Below are 22,421 nucleotides of genomic sequence, written 5' to 3' on the forward strand. Positions count from 1 at the left end.
ATAAAGGAAATCTCCAAAGACAGAGAATTATTCTCCACTCCTCTCCAAGATGAGAAGCTGGAAGAGGTAAGAGGAGGCTGTGTTAAAACAATCTCATTTGCCTGCATCTGTTATCCACATTCAGCAAAAAAAATCTATCATAGATTCACAGAGAATTATCATAGAATGTATTTAATTCCAGTTTCCAGCTTCAAAGAACAAATGTCATGTATGAAAAGGAGAGAAAAGTAAATTCTTCCAATATGAGCATCTAATCATCACTGCAGTTTTAAACCACCATTTTTTAACACAAGATAGTATTATGGAGTATCTTCAGATGATGAAACACTGAAAAAAATACCAAAATCTCCTCAGAGTTACTCAATATTCACTGTTTTCAGTGTGCAGTTCACAATGTTCAATGTGCAGTTCCAATTATGTGGGATAAGTTCCTAGTTGAGGAAGAAAGCATTCACTCACTCATGTATGTAGGTGATCTAAAGTAGAATTTGGATTTCCCAAATACAAGTCTTGCCAAAGACCAATTATTTCTATATGTAAATTAGGAAAATCAGAGTTTACAGCTGGACAGACATACAAAGCAGACCTCTTCAGGGCAGTTCAGAGGAGAAAAGAAATTTTTAAAAATGTCCATAAAATGCTATGAATGAAATTACACAAAAATAGCAGGAGACATGATGCTGGTGACAGCTTCAGCCTGGGTATTTGGTGCATTTGTAGACATGAGCAGAATGTGTCTCACCTCACAAGACAAAACTTAAGTTAAAAACTATTAACATGCACTGGGATTTTTTTTTTTTTAAAGCAATTGAGTATTTTCTTATATTTACTGAAGATGTTTATTAGACTCTTACTAAATATAGAGTATGAGGTGACTGGACAGAAGTATCTGACATGTGAACTATGTTATTATGATTAATGGAGTTCATACATAAAGGGTTATTTCTCTGAAAAACGTCAGATTGAATAATTACTGGAATTAATCCCAAAGGGCTTTAAAAGAAATCTTCTGCCCTGTTTCAAGTCACATTTTTATCACATTTTTCTTCTGACTAGAGGGTGATCCTTAATTGCAGTTTTAAGTAATACAAGTACTGTAAGCAATTCATCAAACATTATGAAAAATGATGTATTTATTTCTCTAACAGCTCTTGATAGTAGCTAATTCTCTTTTTACCCTCATCTCTAGGCAATATAGCAAAATTCAATCAATAAATAAACTGGTTTTGTTCTGCCTCTGAAACAAAAGAAAAAGCATACTGTTCCTTTTTTTATGCACCAGGTGAGGTATAGAATACCCTCAAATTGATATATTGGAATATTACTGGCAATATTATTAAGATAAGTAGGGAACAGATGATAACATTATTTAGTCTCTTGGATTTCTTAAATCTAATCAGTATTTAATGGGTACAATGGTGCCAGAAAACCCAGAAAGTCAGAGAACACATCTCAAACGAGGCAGAACCAAATGTGTTTCAGGGCAGGATCCCAAGGTCAGGAATACTTTTAGTGCTGCAGATGCAATCCAACAGGGTCCAGCAGACCAAGGACCAAGAAAAAGCAGCTGGCATCCCAAGGTTTTTCAATGTGATTCTATCTGTCAATATGATTTTCTTTGGGCTGGGAGGTGAAGAAGCAAACACCTCCCAACTTCATCCATCTGGCACCAGGGAAGCTTCTTCCCACTACGTTTTCCATGTTTTCTAATGCTCGTTGCCTCCACAGCCCTCATGGCCATGAAAACAGCTAGAAGTGACTTCTGCTGTCCAAGCTCAGCAAGCAAAAGAAGGGTAGTTTTCAGGCTGCAGAAAGACAATGTGACCAAACCCCAGCTGTACAGATTAAATATCTGGGAGCAGTGTAATTCACTAATTCTTGTCCAACAGTTATTGCCTCCAACAGTCAAGCTGTGCTGATTATTATCAGACTCATTAGGACATAGCAAAAGAGGCTGGCACTGTGCTGGGACATAGCAAGAGACAATCCCTCAAATTAAGAGCTGGAAACTGGCAAAAAAGAAAAAAAATCCTGAATGTAGGAAGAACAAGGATATAAAACACACTGAAAAATGATATAGAATCGGAAGCAAAACGGGGATCACACAGAACAGCTTCCTGGATTAAGGATTTTGTTTGAAGCTAGGGGTCTTTAATGCCTTTCTGCTCAGACACAGCTAGTCCCAGGTTTTAAGTACAGAAACAAGGCCAGTTTGCCATTCTCCATCCCTTTCTGATCTCAGCTGACACATTTGGCAATCCTTATTGTAGCTTCATTAACCTCCTATGGTCCCCCACCTGCTGATTCCCCAAATGGGCTCCTGTTGAGTGATGTCCATGGTGATACCAGTACAGATTCTGGGGGCTGAAGGATGATGCTGGGGAGTATTTGGGAGCAGCTTCCCTGCCCATCCTCACCAGGGCTGGGAGGAGAAGGGGAATCTCTGGGTACCACATGCTGTGTGGGACCAGAACCATCAGACCCGGGTTTAAAGACCACACCAAAGAGTTTTAGGAGTTTCACACCAATAATTTCCCACCTCTTTAGGACATAATAATGGAAAAATTATTATTCTTCCACAGCCATGCATGCAACATACAGCATCCAGTTAAATGTATAACCACCTTTTCATAGACAAAAATCTCTGAATAATGGGCAAAGAACCACAATTTATCTTGAGCCACAGGCATTTCACAGATACTGACCTTAGATTTTGATTTAGAGGCTCTAACTAATAAAGCTTGGCTCTACACCAAAGCTGAAGAAGAAAATCAAGCACACTCTTGTCAAATTATAATTAATTTGCACTACAAAAAAAAGAGCAGAAGCCAAGTGTTCTTTAAAATTGGTCTCTGGAATTCAAAATATACAGTAAAATGTCCTGTATCTTGAAAAACAGGCTGATCTTTTCCTGTCATTTGAAGTTGATTATGCATCTTTCCATTAATTTAAAATACAAATTGAGTCTTAAGAAACAATCAAGTTCTTCATTCTATATAAATACTGAAGATTCCAAATGACAGTAGTAGGAAAGGAAATATGATTCTGAAACATTTGCCCCCCAAATCTGCTATTTCACCTTTGAAAACATATATAGTGTGAGGGTAATTTACATTCATTTTGTTGTGTGGCTGCTGAAAATGTGGTTTGCATATGCCTTCTATAGCTTGGCAGGTTAATTCAGGATCTCTGGATATGAGATTTCACTATACCTTTCTATACATTTACTGAGAGACAAAGAATGAAACGAAGTTTTGATTATACTGTGCATTTCCTCCTTATAAGACATATAAGTCTTCAGCAGAGACTTGTAAATATATTGAAATAACACACAAAAAAAGAGTCAGGAATGCACATTTCAAGGACTGTCATTGGCTCTCACAAAATTACTTTAGCTGTTGAGCAAAGCTGGTTTTCTAAGATTACACATACACCACACACAACCCGTCCCCACCATGTGAAACTCTGCGTATCACCTCAGTATTTTTAAGTTGCTTGGGGTTTTTGTTTTTGTTTTTTTAAAGGGTCAGGTTACTCTGGTTTTTGGGTTTTTTTGGTTTTGTTTTTTAGAAGGCATGACTATCTCTTGTCATGTCTTTAAATATGTCCTTCCGAGACTCCTGACCTGTGCTTATTGCTCTTAGACATTACATCAGTTGCAAATAATACGTAATGAAGCCATAAATATTGCAGGTAGTCAACAAACCATCCTCTGTAAGTTTGCAAACACCACAATGACTTTTATCTTAAATGCATGTCTCCAACCTGGTTTCTGCATTATTACTTCTATGGATGAGCTAATGATTCCCATTCCCTCTCACCTCCCTCTAAGATGCAATACACAACCAACCAGGATTGCAATCAATTTTGTCCTGCCTTTTCCCTTCAGATTATGGATATCATCAGAGCAGAAGGATGGAAACATAAAAATCCTGCCTTCTCCATCTGCCAAAATATACCAAGAAGCAGAGATAACTGAGAATAATACAGTCTGCCAAAGATCTGATTGCCTGTTTGCTACGGGCTCTCTGCTACCATCCAACATCTATTTCCATGACTACATCATCTGGCTCATATTGTTCAGGTCTTCAAGAAATCCAGGCCCAGATACATTTCAAATTATACTATCTCCAGGTAGCATTATCCAAAAGCAGAGCTTCCCTGTAAAATTCCCTTCAGAGTCAATTCAGATGGTACCCTCAGTGATGGAAAAGAATTCAATTTAAATCTCTATTCCATTTCATATTATTAGTTTAGCACCAACTTTACCACCAACCTATATTTCTTGCAATAGGTTATCTACGAAGGCCAACATAAGGTTTTTTATCTTTTCTGACCATGCTTTAAAATGCATTTGGAAAGCAGCAAAAGCAACAGATTAAAAACAACTGGTTGCCCAATACTGAGCAGAACAGATTTTCTGCTCTGGGAAATTTTTCCAAGAGCAGTTCATCCATTTGTAGAAAGACTTTCCAGGAGCCTGCCAGGAGCAGCTTTTAACTTGTTCATCCCAGCTTTTAATAATTGATTTCATAAATTCCTCTCAATTCTCTTTACTTCCTGCACTTTGAAAGTCTGAAAGTGTTTAATGCCACTAAAATTGTCATTGATAAAAAGAGTGAGTAGTTCTGCATCAGGAAGGCCATCACAACACTACAGGGATGACTTCTCTCCAGGAGGTGTCCATTGGTATGGCTGTGACTGGATCTCCAGGTGGGACCTGTGAGCTCTCTGAGCACCACAACTTGCTTTGGAAAAGGACACAAAATGTCAGAAAGTCATGGACACACAATGGGTTTAGATCCATAACTTATTTTGTTACAGGGGAGATCTTTTCTAGTCCCAACCAACCCTTCTCTTCTGTTAATTTTGGGTGTATTCCTGGTTGCATCACCATCCAACCTCTCCCCAGCTTGATAAGTCTGAGTAAATACATGAAGATCAATCAGCCAGCCAACCAACATGAGATGCAATGGCACCAACACCCATTGTGGTTTAGTTACATCTATTTAAGAACAAAATCCTTTCAGTAAAAAGGAGTCTTTAAATGCAAATAAAAGACCATTTTGTGTTATAGTCTATTCAGAAATAATCCTTACTGACAAACTGTCAACAGCCAAAGAGTGCTAAACAGACATAGTCAAGTGAATGGATAAGTTGTGGCCCCCTTTGCTCTTAACCTGATTGGAAATCTATTATAGTTCTAAAAAAACAAAAAACACTTGGGAAGGTCTTGGGATGAGCCTTTCCTGAGGGTCTAGCTTAGCATTTCTGAAGGTGGAACTAATAAATTTCCAATTAAAAGTGACTACAAATGCTAATCATTGTAGTAATGCAATCCAAGACTTTCCAAGACATTTTAGAGACGCAAACTAGGAGGAGTTAATTGAAAACTAAGATTTAAATTTCCACTTTCCCTATAAGCCAGGAGTTCCAACAACCAGGTAACTTGACAACCAGGTTGCTGAAGCACTCTTTGCCTAACCAGGATGCTACATGACCTTCAGCAATGTATTGATGAAGGACAAAAGGATAATTTTAACTTGTCATTTTTCCATTATACCTGGACATTGACAACCAATAAGACCGTCTAGAGTTTGACAGCACGTCCAGAAATCCATAGGCAATTTCACAGCTACTTAAGAGAGTCAGTAACTCTTTAGCTTATTCAAGTAGCCTAACACTAATGAATGGAGGAGAGAGACACTTCATCTTATCACTGCTATATTTTCCTAAAAATTGACATTTCTGCACTGCATTGACACTTCTGCACAGAGGTCTTTGCAGAGTGGGGGATGACTGCCTGCTATTGACTGCAGCTGCTGATGAGGATGGAGTGCCTCTAATGAGAGAGAAAAGTGTTTATCACATTGTCAAAACCCATAAGATGATTTACATAAGAATATCTATTACTTAAAGGTAGGAACAAATCCCATGTGTCTGGTCTGTCCTGCACCGCCATCATTTAATGGTAGTTATCATTCTTACTTTGACATCCTGAATCACCAGAAGTATTTTGTGCACAGGCTTGGGTAATCTAGTACATTTCTATATTTGCTAAAAAAAAGCATGTTATATAGGTGATTAATTTCTTATCAGCTGAAACCATGAATTCTATATAGAAGGGACAGCCGGCCAAATGGCAGGGATGACTGAGATAAAAATAACAGATAAATAACAAATTTAATTCACTTTATTCTAGGTCAGGTCTTTTTCTTCCCTTTTCTGGTTTTAAATGTTTCTTTTATACAAAATGCCATGGTTCAGTGCACTTGAAAATTAAAGACTACCACGTAAGATCAAGGTTAGGGGCTGTCCATTCATGAACGGAAATTAAAATCACTAAAATTTCCACTTTTTATTATACTTGACAGAAACCACTCAGAAAATACCAGAAAGAATATCCTCAGTATTTAATATACTGATTTTTCTCTTCATATTTTGTCACGTAATATATTAAAACACAGGTATATGCACAGTTAGACCTTAGTGGCCAGATTCTCATCTTATTCACTCTCTCCAAGTCCTTACTTCCAACTCAGGCAGGTTAAATATCCAGGTACAAAGAGTAATGCCCTGCAATTCAAGGAATTAGTATGAAAGGATTCTGAGGCTAGTGAAAAGATCTCTGATGCTAATCTGAACACAATATTAAATATCTGTAGACTAAATACACTCAAAAATATATTCCTTTCTCAACCTGAACAATTTTGACAACCACTGCAGGATATTGCCAGGGAATTAGACTTGCCAAGACTCCAAACAATACCTTCCCACCTAAACTTTCCACAATTTTGCTTGTGTTGTGCTACTGTAGCCCACCTTACCTTGCTTTGCTCAATCTCCCTTAAACACATATAAAATTAGTTTACAGTTCTAAAAATGTTTTATAATAGCACATTTAATAAAGCTAATTTAAATCTGCTAATTCATAGAGCTTTGCCAGAGGCTTTGAAACTTCAGAAAATGTGTAAACTTAACAGTTTGGCTGTGATAACAGTTCAGAGAGGGGAAATGAAACCCTTTGCATTCTAATCATGCTCAAAGTGGATTCCTAGTTTGATTGGGAAAAAAAAAATTACAAAGATGTTTCAGGGCTAAGTTTGTTTTCACATCTACGTTCTTGAATTTGGTCCCAACCCCAACATCACAGCCTCAAGCCCAAGTTAAGGTTTCTTATTTTAATACTACCTGGATTCTTCCTTTGCAAACAAATTTTGGAGAAATCAGAGCAGAAGCTCTTCTACAATAGACTTCTGACAGAGATGCAAGGCAGAGTGCTGAGGGCCATTAAATTCTGGGTCCCTAATTCTAGATGTCAGTCTTCCAACTGATGCTCTATAGATTTGGTACTGTCTGCTCTGATTTCTACATCTGGCAAGCAAATGATAATAGATTATATGCCAGGGAGGGAATAAGCAGATTGGTTTAGATCCAGGCTGTATCCCAGGTGATAGCAAGTAGAAGGAGTGAAAAAAAAAAAAAAAGTAGGCAGCTCTTCCCAGTGATGCATCAAGGAGCTTCATCTCTGCTAGAGGAATTATTCACTTTATACGTGGAATTTAGATGGTAACTAAGTGATTACTATCATTACCTATTTTGCAAATAAATTCAGCTTTCCTTCAAGACAAAATTGCAATTTTTAGGGCTACTGTTGTAGATCTCTCCCCAGACTGTTACCTGGGAGAGGGCATTAAGCCCTACCCCATGAAGACTCCTGGGGTGGCTTTCTCTCAAGGGATACAAACTTATTTCTTTGAACCTCTTTTCAGTATCTGCAAAGTTCAACTCATCTTTTTAATTCATTTATTTTTTTTTTCAATCTTCTAGTTGCATCAAAATATTTAGAAATGCAATGTGGGATATATTCTTGGGGAAGCTTTTTTTTTTTTTTTTTAGGCTTCTCTTGTGCTTCAGAGCTCTTTCCCTTGGTTCTGTCATTGCTTTCCCTCCTGCTTTTGTGTACTGAGAAACAGAATTAAGGTGTACTGCAACCAGTGGACACCTGCATAAACAGTCTGCTTTGAATAAACCAGCATGATCTTGGGAGAGGAAAACCACATGCAGCTTTCCTGCCTGAATACTAAAACATATAAAAGGTTCATATACTATATTAAAGCATCACATTTTAGATCCGAGACCTCTGACTAAAAGGCAAGGGCTGTGAGTAGCAGAGAAATGTGAATAAACTGAATCAGGAGCATAAAAAGAACATTGATTCCCAGGCTCTGAAACTGCAGGCTGAGTGCTTTATATTTGTAATTTATTTAAGACCCGTTTTGGCAAATACATTTATATTGAATCACCTCCATGGATTTTTATGCACGAAAGCTTAAGTTTTCCAGGACTTCTATAAAACAACTTTTACTGCATGAAATGACTGCATTCCTTCATCTCTTCCAGCACACATCACCCAGCCACACTCAAACCCCTCCAACAGCTCCAGGATTTCGTAGCTCTGCAACAGATACTTCAAGAAACAAGATTTTCTTTAGGTTTTTCCTTTTTAATTGTTACATTTGTGAAAAAGAAACCAAATGTAACAGTTCTGCCATGCTTCCAGCATTTCACAACCGATGCTGGCTTAAAATTAGCACCATCTTCTGCAATACTTGTATTTCCATGTGAAACTTCTTCATAGAGAATTCATGCAGAATGGTGAGCTGTCAGCTCTGGTTGCATTCACCAGCACACAGACATTCGATTCTATTTCATAATAGAAAAAGATGGCCAGGGTTTTCCTGACACAAGTATTGTATATTTTTTCAGTCAGTAAAAATGACAGAGAGAGCTCATTGTCGACGCCCTTCGAATAAATAATGAGGGCTGCAAATCGTCAGGCAAGGATTTTTTTGGGGTACATGGAAGAAAAACCAGCCCAATCTGCAGAACTTAGGAACCTAGCTGGTTTTTAAACCCCTTCTCTGCATGCTGCTGACACGGAGAGAGTAACCTATACATTGATCTTATTCCCCGAAGCACAGTAATCTTTATGCTGCAAGAATTATAGTTTTGTGAGCTGTAGCATACACTGCAAAAAAAAAAAAAAAAAAAAAAAAAAAAGGCAATAAAAAAAAAAGGCAATAAAAAAAAAAAGCAGCCTTTAGGAAAGGCACGTGCTGAACACAGACAAAATATGCAGGATGGAAAAAGCCCAAATGTAATTAAAGCTTATACAAAATCAGACATTCCTATTTGCAGAGCTCTGGCTGAATTTCTATGAGAAAGAATGCACAGAATTTCAAATCATGCTCTATTTAGACAATGTCAGAATAAAACCACATTCACCACCACCACTGTCCCCCCCCCTACCCCCCCCCCAGCCCCACTCCCCCACACCAAGACTCCAAAAGGCAAATCTCATCATCGGAATAAGAGAGAAAAAGCAGTCCAAGGATCCTGGTTTATATATTGCTTCCCAAACAAAGAAATCAAGTATCTCCCTCTCCCGGCTAATAATTTATGAATTCAGACCTTAAACAAAAGCAAAAAATACAAAATAAGAAAATAATTGAAAAAAAAAATATCCTAATTCTCAAGCTTCCTACTTAGCACTGCCTGCCTCTCGATGATTTGTGCGGCTGTGGCGTGCGTGCCTGTTTGAGAAATGGAGAGATAGGCTTAAAGTATTTTCCATTTCATCAAAGAGCATCTATTACTTTCCTGGTTCGCTCCACCACTGTTGGTTTTATGCCCACCCCTTTTCAATCTGCCCATGGCTGCGATGCACAGTGCAGGCGTACAATCCTGAGCAGCTTACGACACTCAGTGAACACTGGGTGCCTCTGCATGCTCTAGCAACACACTGCTCAGCTGAAGGGAAGGGATTCTTGCTGTCTCTCTCTCTCTCTCTGCTCTAAGCATCACCTAACAAGCAAAGCGAACAAAGAATGGGAAATAAAGCTGCCCTTAGCCGGTCAGTGAATGAATGGTAATTTCTCTCTCTTTCTCTCTCTCTCTCGGAGTAAAGGTTGTGCCGGTCATGGTCGTTGCAAATGATGGACATTAAAGAGATTGACAAATCCCGTGGAGTCGTTAGTAAAGAGTTTGGAGTTTTTTTCACGCCACAGTGTTAACTGCAGAGGAAAGGACAGAGGGAGAAGGAGAAGATCAAGCTCATGTACATAGTTCTGAAACTTGCAGGTCCTAGGAGTCAGCTAAAAAGCTAGCTGGACAAGCCTTGCGCTCTTTGAGCAGAAGCGAAGTGAGACATTGTGAGCTTGCCAGCCTTGCACAACATTGAAAGGGACCGAATTTGTAGCACAGAGGGGTCTTTTTTAGCTCTGCATATAATTAGTCCAAACACAAAGGAAGCAACTGAATGGAGGTTGTCACTCTCTGGAAAAGGGTGGGTAAGACACTTTTTAATTAAATTCTTTCATGAAGAAAGATTTTTTTTTTTTTTTTCCTTTGCTGCAGCATTTAACATGAACAAAATCACTATCATTTTACCTTTGAATGTCTGTGAACTTTAATGCTGCAACAGCTCCTGCATGCTGTAAAGTGAAATATTTGCCTCTGTGTTCGTTCTGTTTGCTGTTTTGCTTTAGGTTTTTCTGGCTTTGTTTTCTTGGTTGGTTTTCGGTTTTGGGGTTTGTTGGGTTCTGCTTTTTGGATTTTTTTTCTTTGGTTTTTTATTTTTTTTCCCCTTAAATAAACTATGATGTAGAATTCGAAAAAGATTCAATGGACATTCTCAAGCATATTCGGAAATATTCTTGCTAATGGATTTCCTTCTCATTGGTCTCTGTTTAAACTGGCTGCTGAGGAAGCCCCCGGGGTTGATATTGTGTACGCTGGGTATCTTTTCTAAAATGCTTCCAGCCGTGAATAGTGGGTGTCCACAGCTCTGTCGGTGTGAGGGAAGGCTTTTGTACTGTGAATCACTGAATCTCACAGAGATGCCTCGCAACCTGTCGGGCATGATGGGCTTGTCTCTGCGGTACAACAGCCTTTCAGAGCTGCATGATGGACAGTTCACAGGGTTAATGCAGCTCACGTGGCTCTATCTGGATCACAATCACATTTGCTCAGTGGAGGGGAATGCCTTTCAAAAATTGCGGCGAGTTAAAGAGCTCACCCTGAGTTCCAACAAAATAACCCAACTGCCCAACACCACTTTCCGACCCATGCCGAACTTGCGCAGTGTGGATTTATCGTACAACAACCTGCAGGCTCTGGAGCCCGACCTGTTTCACGGGCTGAGGAAACTGACAACTTTGCACATGCGGTCGAACGCCATCAAGTTCGTGCCGGTGAGAATTTTTCAGGACTGTCGCAGCCTGAAGTTTCTAGACATAGGATACAATCAGTTAAAGAGCCTGGCTCGAAACTCTTTTGCAGGCTTGTTCAAACTCACCGAGCTGCACCTCGAGCACAATGACTTGGTGAAAGTGAACTTAGCCCATTTTCCCAGGCTCATCTCCCTGCACTCCCTCTGCTTGCGAAGGAATAAAGTCACCATCGTCGTCAACACTTTGGACTGGATATGGCAGCTGGAGAAAATGGATCTCTCCGGCAACGAGATCGAATACATTGAGCCTCACGTTTTCGAGAGCGTTCCTCACCTCAAGTCCCTGCAGCTGGACTCCAACCGCCTGACCTACATCGACTCCCGAGTCCTCGACTCCTGGAAGTCCCTCACTAGCATCAGCCTTTCTGCCAACGCCTGGGACTGCAGCCGCAACATCTGCGCCCTGGCCTCCTGGCTCAGCAACTTCAAGGGGCGCTACGACAGCAACCTGCTCTGTGCCACCCCGGAGTACGCCCAGGGCGAGGACGTTTTGGACGCCGTCTATGCTTTCCACTTGTGTGAGGACGAGGCAGACCCCACCAGCGTCAACACCCTCTCCCCGGTAACCAACGACAGCGACCAAGCCTTTGGCTATGGCTCTGCCACCGCCACCTACGACGTGCAGGACAGCCAAGGGGACCCGACGGTCTACGCCATCACCGTCACCATGCCCGGCGAGAACTCGGAGAACGCCGTGCAGATCCACAAGGTGGTGACGGGGACCATGGCGCTGATTTTTTCCTTCCTCATCGTGGTTTTGGTGTTGTATGTCTCCTGGAAGTGCTTTCCGGCCGGCTTGAGGCAACTAAGACAGTGTTTTGTGACACAGCGCAGAAAGCAGAAGCAAAAACAGACCATGCATCAAATGGCTGCCATGTCAGCCCAGGAGTATTACGTTGATTACAAACCCAACCACATTGAGGGAGCCCTGGTGATCATTAACGAGTACGGATCTTGTTCCTGTCACCAGCAGCCAGCGAGGGAATGCGAGGTGTGATTTTCCTTGGGGATTTAAACAGTGTGCAACCAAATAACGGCGTGCAGGCAGACAGTGGCACGGGGTGGGGGGGGTTGCTGGGCTTTGCTGGTGGTTTCTGACAGGCTCCTCGGCCGAAATTGTTATGAGGGGCTGTGGAAAAGACTTGATACTTTAGCTTTATCGTGTCTTAAAAAAAAAACAAACCACAAAAACGAAACAACAAACCCATAAATCTTCAGGACAGTCAATCTTAAGATTTCATATGCTAATACTCCCTTTGAAGATCTGTCAATATTCAGGAATATGAGAGTGTAAAAAGGTACCAATTATTGATCTTTTGTAAACTAAGAAAACTGTTTAAAATAAAAAAAAATAGCATTTACAGTTTTTACAGACTGGTGTATATTACATGAATTGTTCCATGTACACAAAATGCAACAGTTTAACCTCTTTCTCTCTTCATACTGAGTGTTGAAATCAAAGTCTAGAAGGAAAGAAGCCACGTAAAATAGCAAGCTTAAAATTAACCAGATGGCTTCACATTGTAATTAGCACACATTCACTTCCATCATGTTACTGAAGATATGAAGCATGACACTGGAATTATATTTTTGTTAACGTGTTACCTGTTACTGGATGTCAGTATAGCAAGGAGCCAGTGCACCTCAGAGAGCCTAAAGTTTTGGCCACGTCCCTGGGAGAGAATTTCTGAGGGTTTTTAAGTACAGCTCACTTGTTACTTTCTGTGAGATCCACAAAAACTGCACTGTAACCCCTAAAAGTATTTTGTATCAACACAAACCCAACTACCAAACAACTGAAACACTGCCAAAAGAGAGTGCCCATCATCACTTGCTTTAAAACAAAGCAGAAAAAAAACAGCTAAGGGCTTTTATTGGCATTTCCCTGTTTTATGCTTCTTTTGAGATATGCTAAGAGCAAAGCAACCCTGGCTTTGGGCACTGTGGTGCTCTGGTGAATGGAGAAGAGCAAAACGAATTTAATGCTCAGTGGTGAGAGTGTCTCAAGCATCAAACCTCAGCTGGAACACTGTCAGAGTAAGGCAGTTATTAGAGCATCCTTCTGGGTCCTATAGTAAACTGCTAGTAAAGTCTGTCTCGTGTCCCCCATCTTCACCACCAGCCTTCACTAACAAAACAACTCCAAAATCTCTGGAGAGGCTGAAAGGATAAAAAACCCTTCTCACTAAAGACTGAGAAATGGAATGGAAGGGCAGGAGCAGTGATATAATAATGCAGAATCACACAGCCATTTTATTGGGCTGCCCTTAAAGAAAAGGTTTCCTCTCCTTGAATTTTGCATTTTTGCATTCCAGTACGTGCACAACCTCCTGAATGATTCTTTTTCAACAACTTCATACTACTGAAGATGAGGTAGCTTTGTAACAGGCAGAGCAGCTTAGAATTTTCTTCAGACAGCATTATATGCTAATAAAATGTTGTGGATAGAGAACTGGGTAACATTTCTATGCTCTGCACATATTTCTCTATACTTAGGTTACCACCAATAGAGGAAAAATTCAGAAACCTATCATATATTTTAATATATCACTTTTTTTTTCTTTTTTATAGCATCAAAGTGCCACCAGCTCTTAAAAGGCTACAACAGACTTATAAAGCAGAGAGAGAACAGGCACAGAAGAACCCTTTTTTTTTTTTTCCTGCACAGCAGATTTTGGCCATAAATTTTAAACACAAGAGTGGATTTTATTTCTTTTTCTGACTGACACTATTTTTAAGGAGTCAGACCTTATTTTCCTCTATTTGGTATACCTCAGCCTGTTTAATGTTACATATGATGATAGCCTCTTCACCAAAAATTTTATTTAGTGAGATCACAAGGCCATCTGTGAAAGCAATGAGACTGTGTAGTGGGAGAGGACTTTTTTTCTTGAGAAACTGAATTTAAATCAACAGCTTTTTTTTTTTTTTATGAAAGTCACTGAAAATGCACCCATAGCTTTGCAAAGCTAGCACTGTTAAAATTAGGCTTTTGTCTCTTTCCAAGAAATGCACATTCATCTTTCTGTGCCTCAAACCCACAAGGGCCTGATCCAACCTGAAAGTCCCAAGTGACCTGAGGGGTTGAGAGTCCATGGCTGAACCTGACAGTCAGGGCAGAGGGTACATAGGGAGCCCCTTGTTTCTTTGGGTGCCTCATCATATCTTAAGAGAAAATACTTCATGTCATGCCTATCTGAGGGCCAAACTGTATGCATTTTCCCCAGTAAGCCTTTCTCTGAAATCAATAGGGAATTTCACAGTGAAAACTTGGCTCTCTAACTATGGACTGTGTTCCCCAAATCAACACTCAGCCCTGCAGCCAGAAGGACTGGTTACACCTAGCTGCCAGGAAGCTTCCCAACCCAACCAAGATGGTTAAAAACACTGTCTCCATATGCTAAAAAAAAAAAATAATCTATGAATTAGCCTCATTTCTATAGTGACTCCCTGCTGCTATAAGGAAATGTATGAGTTCAGTCATGGTTTTGCCCTGTAAATCTAACATCAAGACTGATGCCTACAAACAATCATCCCGTGGTTGTATTTCTCTGTATTTTTAGCATATATGTGGGTTGTATTTTAAACACATGAGGGGTTGCACCCCTCTGGAATGATTCCTGCTGTTTATTGGTGTTAGCAACCTCAAGCTACGTTTGCAAAGAGGTAAGCAATTCCTCCTTTGGAGTTTATTTACCTCTGTGCTTCATGCCCTTTGCATTGGCAGCTCAAGTAAACTGAAGAGAACATTTTCTTTTAAAGGTGCAGTGATTTCCTAAGTGAGAGCTGATTTGGGTACTGCTTGTTGCCATTTCTCCTGAAGAGAGGTAATGACCACCAAAAGCTTGCCACCTTTAGCAGGATGATGGATGGGTCCCCCATAGAGGACAGCACTTACTGAACTTCAAAAAAAAAAAAGGATTTATTTCAAAATCTTCATGCAAAAATCAATTCTAAGGATGACAGCTTCTAGAAGCAACCTGCTGGTGATGTCCAGAGGGTCCCTGGAGATATGGATACCCTCTGAATATCTACTGGTAGATAGAGGGTGTCACTGCTATTACATGGCATGCAGGTACTCCCCAGGGTGCCCACATCTAACCTGAATGTTTATATGAAAAACATATGGATTGTAAAGAAAACAAGGAGCAAGAATTTAATTTCAACCCAGCTATTTCAAACTCAGTTATTCATCCTGCTCCAGGTTGCTTGCATTGGTATATATGAGAGTTATTGTATCTGTACTGCATTTATAGGAACTGCAGGGACAAGTAATTTTTCCTTTCTTCTAAATTTTGTGTTCACCAGATGTCCAGAGATATGTCATTCCCTCTCTTTTGATGCCCTTATTCCAGCTTATGAAATGGCTAAAAAAAAAAAAAAAAGGAATTAAAAAAGATGCTTTTAGGGTTATTTGTGCCAGTTTATTGTTCAAGGGATGCTTGGGGAATATCAAAGAATTAAAATATTTAAAATATTCCCCTTTCACTGCTCTACTTAATATGACTAATCTCCCTTTTCTAGTGAGGTAATTAACATTATTTTCTTTACGTTTAAGTGTCTTTTAACATACAAGACAGGGTGAAAGGTAAGCAAAAGAACTACCTTTTTTGAGGCTGGCTAACACTCCCAGTGTACAGCTCTCTAATATGCAATCCCTTGCTGCTAACATCAATACACACTCACAGTGCACCCAGTGATGAAGGAACTGTTGCTGTGTATGCTTTGAATGTATATAAGGGATGATTTATTTTTCTTTCTGTCTTTTTTCCTTCCTTTCTGTACTACTTCAAAAAAAAAAAAAAAAAAAAAGAAAAAGTTATATGAAATCACAGAATCAATGCTAATGTACCACATTCTGTTTCTGGCCTGAATATATAAAATACAAAGACATTCTGTGTTAAAGCTGCAAATTCCCTCATTTTCCACACTGTTTGAATCCTGCAGGGGGTTAGACCAAGGGGATGAACTGTTCCTCCATGTGAACAGCACCATTTAGATGCTCTGCCTCAGTCTGAACATCCTGGTCCACAATTGCCTTCCATCCATGTGCCAGAGCAAGATCAGTAATGCTACCTAAGGATATTTTTTGTATGCTTTGATATATTCTGTGTGTTTTTATGGGTAAGGTCTTGAGAGGCACTTGAAATGAGCCTATTTGATCTTTTTTCTTTGGTTCTGACAAAAAGCCCCTCATCTGCTTTTGAGCTGGACTAACATTTGTTTCTTGTACGTGTCTCATTCTGCATCAGTAGCAAGAGGACACCCTGAATATCCCTCCCCTTCCCCCCAGCTTCTCCAGTGGTATTCGGGATGGCAAATGAGAAGTCTTTAATTAGGAAGCTTATTCCTAGTGCTATAATAATAACAACAGTAATAATACAAGAAAAGAAATTAAGAAGAGATGAAAAATGAGAGAAAAGACTAGAGCCATGACAACTGAATCAGGGTTTTGCTGCCTCCCTTTGCCTGTTCTCTTTTAAAGATGGTAAATCTAGCACAGATGAAAAACCAAGACTGAAGGTGGGTGGAGAAAGCAGTTTTAAAAACTGAGCAAGCAGGGATGAAACAGCTTCTGGCAAGGAGGGTACAACACTAAATAGCTCCATTGAGCAAGAAAGAGAAAAGGGTGAAGGGACAGGATGAAAGGGAAGATGGGAACTGGTGAGAAGGCAAAGGGACCACAGGGCAAAGAGGGAAAACAAAATCTTCAGTGCCTCCACCTCCCACATTAGGACTGTGCTAAGGACAACAGCAGAGACTTCAGAAAGATGCTCAGCATCTCTCCCTGGGATCTCTCCCTGCCCAAACCCACAGCCACACACACACAGACTCTCTCCCAGTGGCAGGGGTGCAGATGGACACCCAGCCCCAACCAAACACCCACCCAACCCTATCTCTTCCTCTGCCACCTCCCTGGGGGCACAAGGTCCCCCCCCTCCATCACTGTGTTCCCTGAACTCTGGCACCCTGCCTCTTCCAGTAGTTTATTTAACTGGACTTCTGTAGCTGTTCCAGTTACAGCTCACGACAGACTTTCTAGAAAACCAGAAATTTCTACCCCAAATGTCTCTTTTTTTTCTGCCCCATCCCTTAAGTAACCCTCATTTAGAGAGAGGGCTGATCTTGAGCAGAGTCTCCAGCTAATTTTATCCACACTCCTCCTCCCTCCTATCCAGCTTTCCTGTTCACAGATATTATGACAAACAGATCCGAGATTTTTGCTGTGCTGAATTTATCATTATGCACCAAGGTTATATTTTTCCTTGACCTGCTCAACCCAGTTTAATATTAACAAATTGAGCATTTATATGGGTTCCTTTGCAAGCATGAAGTTGATTAGGAATTTAGGAAATGCTGGTGATTTAAAGATTAACCTTTCATATAATTACTGACATAAACCAGAGCTATTAAGGTATTAGGAACAACTACTCAGAGTATATTTTATGTAAAAAAACCCCAACAAACCACATTTAGAGCCATGCAAAAGGCTTCACATACCAGCCTATTTTTTTTTTTTTTTACAGCAGAAAAACTCAGTTGAAAGGAAAGGAGTAAGCACAGTCTACCTCTAAAGTTGTGAAGAGGAAAGCAAGGCTACAAAAATATTACAGAAACCAAGCAACAACCTTCTGCTGGCAAGACACAGCCTGTAATTGGGTGGGTGGCTGTGAAGATCCAAGATGAATGCTGCAGAGCACTGTAATTTTATTGCAGTGTGCCTGCTTTAAAGTGAACGTTTGCAATGAAATCTGGAGTTCCATGAGAACAGGGCAATCGGTTTTTTTTTGTTATAAAGATAACGTCACTTGTTGGCATTGAGACACAATTATTCAGCCTTTAAACCAATTACTGTTCCTACACAATTCTGCTGGTGTGGTAGTTGGGTGAGACAGTTCAGTGGAAGAGGCTGAAAGGAGTTGGAGTTCAAAGCAACCAGCTCTGTGCTACAGGAGAAGAAATTAAATTTAAAATAAACATCAGCTTTTCACCTTCTCCTCCAGTTCTCCTCAAAAACCCCAATAGGTACATCACTTAGAGATAACTGGCAGTGGCTAATGGATAATAATATGTGTGCCTGTGCTTGGCAAACAGGCACTTGTTATTTTAAACCATTTTGCTGCTCTCATGTTCTTTGCATCCTCAGCAGACACAGTAACTTCAGCCAGAAAAATGTCTTTCAACATGGGTGCTATGGTAACGTGACCAATTCAGTTCCATTTCTTAGCTAACAAAGATTAATCCAAGATTTCAAAAGTAATAGGTAAGTATAAAAATGTACTTCATCAGGGAATTACCATCTTTAGCCCAGCAGATTTCTCTGACTGACACTAAATCTGGTAATTCATTTATTAAAAATTCTGTCATGGCCTCTTTCAAGATGTTCCTTTCTCCTAACAGCAAAGCAGAGCACGACACCAGAGAGAGGACTAAAAATTGTATTTTCAGTAAAATCTGAGATAAAAAAATATGCATGGACATAGCAAATTGATTTAAGGGCTTATCCAAGGAAGGCAATGAAGTTTATAAATACAAAAGCTCCTTGCAGCAGCACACCTCTGTACTCTAGTGGCTGCAACAAGAATGAGCAAACATCCTCCTGATAGCAAGGGGGACTGAAAATGAAAATAAAAATATAGGCTTTCCCTGTAATTTTTGTCCCTTTTAACCTATTCTCCCATTTTTCAACCTCAGAGCCTCACAGGCAGAGCGAATGCCAAGGAGGAGGGAGAAGAGGGAAACCCTGAAAATCCCAAACTAAACTGGAAGAAGGTTCCAGAGCTATTGAATTCCAGAGGTTTTGATACTTTTAACAACAGTCACCTATTTGAAACACATCTGCTGTCAACCACTTTGTAGGAGGAGAGGTAAAGTGAGCTCCCAGGAGTAAACTGAGTGAATCTGCCTCTCTAGTTTAGTGCCTCTGCTGACAGTTTGCTTTGCTAAGAATGCCTGGTAAATATTAAAGAATATTAATTAATAATAATGAGATAAATCACCTAGGGACTCCCTCCTCATCTCTCCCCCTTTCCACCCTTTTTTTTTTAAAAAAAAACAAACTTGGTTCTTTAGTAAAGTTTATCTTGGCAGACAATTTACTTCTCCAATCCAGATTACTTCCCAAAGCAATTTCTTCAACAGCAAACAGAAATTTCTGGCTGCTCCTACAAAGTTTTGCAATCCCCACTCTAAAGAGGCCACTGCATATCAAATGTCTACCTTATTTTCATGTAAATGTCACTCCAAATTGGACATTTTGTATTTCTCTCCAGCTGCCTCCATCTTCATAAACCTTCCCCTTGCACCCTAACTACCTTTACAAACAGCCCAGAAGCCAAAGGCACTGTCAGATCAAATCCCCAAACCACAACTGGATGTGATGAATTTATGGTGTCATTATTGTAGTCCAATAAATTGAATGTTAATCCTCTGGCCTGCAACACAAAGAAGTAATGGAGACAATAAATAAGTAAAAAAAGGTATCTGATGTGCTCTTTGTGGGGGAAAAAAACCCACAAACCAAACCAAACCAAAACAGAATATGTGGGACAATGCTTATAGAGCACCAACTGCAAAACAGATGGGACAGAGAAAATCACTGCTAAAAAATCCAGGGTAAAATTGAAAAAGGGGGAACAGCAGATTAAATAGACAGAAAATCAGGTGCTAACCAAGTCATCACAGGAAAACAAAGCTCTGTGGTGATACTTGATGCCTAAAAGTGTATAAAGCTCTATTTACATTGGGGGAAACAGCAATCCATGAAGTCCCATGAATCTGAACCCTTAGCTTATTCCCTTGTCCATCTTTGTTCTGTCGTGATGGGCTTTATTGTTGTATTTTTAGAAATCTTAAATATTTTATTCCTGTTAGGCACAAAACTGGACTTTTGGAGATGTTTTACTTTATGTGGAATATGAGAAATCAATAGTTGTGGGGGTTTTTTTGGTTTTTTTTTGTAATGAATGGCACTGAAGTAAACTCTATTGTCCAGGGTTTGTGAATGTATTTTCCTGATACCAGAAGTTAGAGATTAGTTAGCAGAATGATGATCTCCCCCAAAAGTTCCCCTAAGTAGCTTTATGAAGTTAAAATCTGTATCTTTCAGATAAAACAGAGCTGAAAACTTTTCTCTGCTTTCCATTTTGATGTTTTCACATTATGTAGAATAATCTAGCCCCAATCTGTCATTTTTCATTAGGAAAGGAATCAAGCTATGGCTGTTAATGATAACTCTTAATGAGGATTTGATGAATAAGCCACGGAAAATATAACTTGAAACAAACACTAAAATCTATCTCAGATCTATTGCTGCTATGTAATAGAGATGTTAGCATTTGGAAAATAAAAGTGAGAGTGATAGAAGCAAACTATGACATTTAAAACAACAAGTCAGCAGGTGCAATTAGCATTTATCAGGAAATAAAAATGAAAAAGTGCAAAAAAACAAGTGAAGGAGCTGTTAAAAATAGAATTTAAATCAAGGCAGTTTTCTAGTAAAAGTAGCTGTTGCACCTACACCTGAGTAACTAAAATCCACTGCATTTCCCCTAATTTAAGGCTAAGAGATGATCATAATGGACTGGTCTTATCTCACTGGCTGATAAATTAGCTTAATTTTCATTAAGACCTGTAATATCATACACCAGAGATAAATAGAGTACCCTCATGCTTCTATAATAACCTGCAGTCCTGAACTACCCCTATAATATTAAAAAAGTGGTATAAAAAAAAAATAAAATCAGCAGCAAAGCCTGCATCCATTCCCCTTCATCCATCCTCCTGCATCCATTCCCCTGTATCCATCCCCCCTCTAGTGGCCAGTCCACATAGGGCTAGTGCAAAAATCAAATCAAATCACGAACAGGAAAGGTAATATAAACTGGCAATTGATTTTAAAACAAGCACACACCCTCTCTTTTTTATTCCACTCACAATTTTATGATGCTTCCCTTTATATTATTATTATTTGATGTTCCACCTTAAACTGCCTGCTGTATTCCTTTGTTGTTTTTTGTCATTATAGAGGCTGGTTTACAGCAAATGTGATTTTTTTTTTTGCAGTATGCTCATACCCACCTGCAAGAAGATGCTCTGGAGTGTGACAGGGGCCCATGCACACTTTAGCACCAGAAACAATCATAACTTCAAAAATATGGAGCTCACTCTATAAGACAACACTCATGCAAAAAACTGGCAAAGGAAAGGGAACAGCTGTACAGAAATGGGAATACTGAAAGAATGTTGTATATATATTCCTAAAACTTCTCAGATTAAAAAAAAAAAAATGCTATTTTAAGAACAGCATCTGGGACAAAGCCCACAGAGCAGTGCACAGATGCTTTTAATTTCCTACTCATGGACCAGTCCCTGAGATTTGTTGTTCCCAACCAACCTGCACAGCTACAGCCACCTGGAGAAACCAGGTGAACTCTTTACAGCCTTGTGGTTCAAATCCACACAGGTTCTTCTTGGTCAGTTACTCCCTCTTCTGCCCTGTGTAGGACAGATGCTAAAATTGGGAATTTAAAAATTCCTCTTTTTACCAGTTTCTCTGCATAAAGAAATGTAACAGATCATTTTCTGTTCTTATCTTTTAACAATCCAATCCCTCAGAACACTTGGTGGTCCAGAGGAGCTGAGATGCTCATGAGGATGCAGTGAAGGTGCTGCTAAGGACTGGAAGGGAGCTGGGCTCTGGTTTTTGGCTACAATAATACCAAATGATTGGTTAGGACTCTGTATTTTGTTTACAGGTTCATGTTCTCCCTTGGTTGCACTTAACCTACTACATCCTCAAGCTAATGGAAGCTGTGGTTATAGAGAATCATAGAATCATAGAATTGGCTGGGTTGGAAGGGACCTCAGAGATCATCAAGTCCAACCCTTGAACCACCGTTGCAGTTACTAGACCATGGCACAGAGTGCCACATCCAGGCTCTTTTTAAATATCTCCAGAAGTAGCAAGAGATTAAGTTTTTCCCTTATAAAATCTTTCCATCACTTCACTTTTCTCTCTCTCTGCTCAATCTCCAGTAGAGATTTGCTAAGGAATTGCCCAAGAATGTTTCTAAACACATCAAGCACTTTCTTATGTATTTTAGTAATTAAAGCAAGGTTACTGCCC

General features: G+C 39.7%; 2 protein-coding genes across 2 annotated transcripts in view; one reads left to right on the forward strand and one right to left on the reverse strand.

Moving 5' to 3' along the window:
• Positions 1-22,421, reverse strand: part of CTNNA2 (catenin alpha 2) — a 381,969-nt gene that overhangs the window by 138,576 nt on the left and 220,972 nt on the right.
• Positions 10,725-12,290, forward strand: LRRTM1 (leucine rich repeat transmembrane neuronal 1). Its single transcript, XM_030450745.1, has one exon. The coding sequence runs from the start codon at positions 10,725-10,727 to the stop codon at positions 12,288-12,290; it is 1,566 nt and encodes a 521-aa protein (XP_030306605.1).

The sequence above is a fragment of the Calypte anna genome, chromosome 4B, assembly GCF_003957555.1.
Source record: "Calypte anna isolate BGI_N300 chromosome 4B, bCalAnn1_v1.p, whole genome shotgun sequence".
NCBI lineage: Eukaryota > Metazoa > Chordata > Aves > Apodiformes > Trochilidae > Calypte > Calypte anna.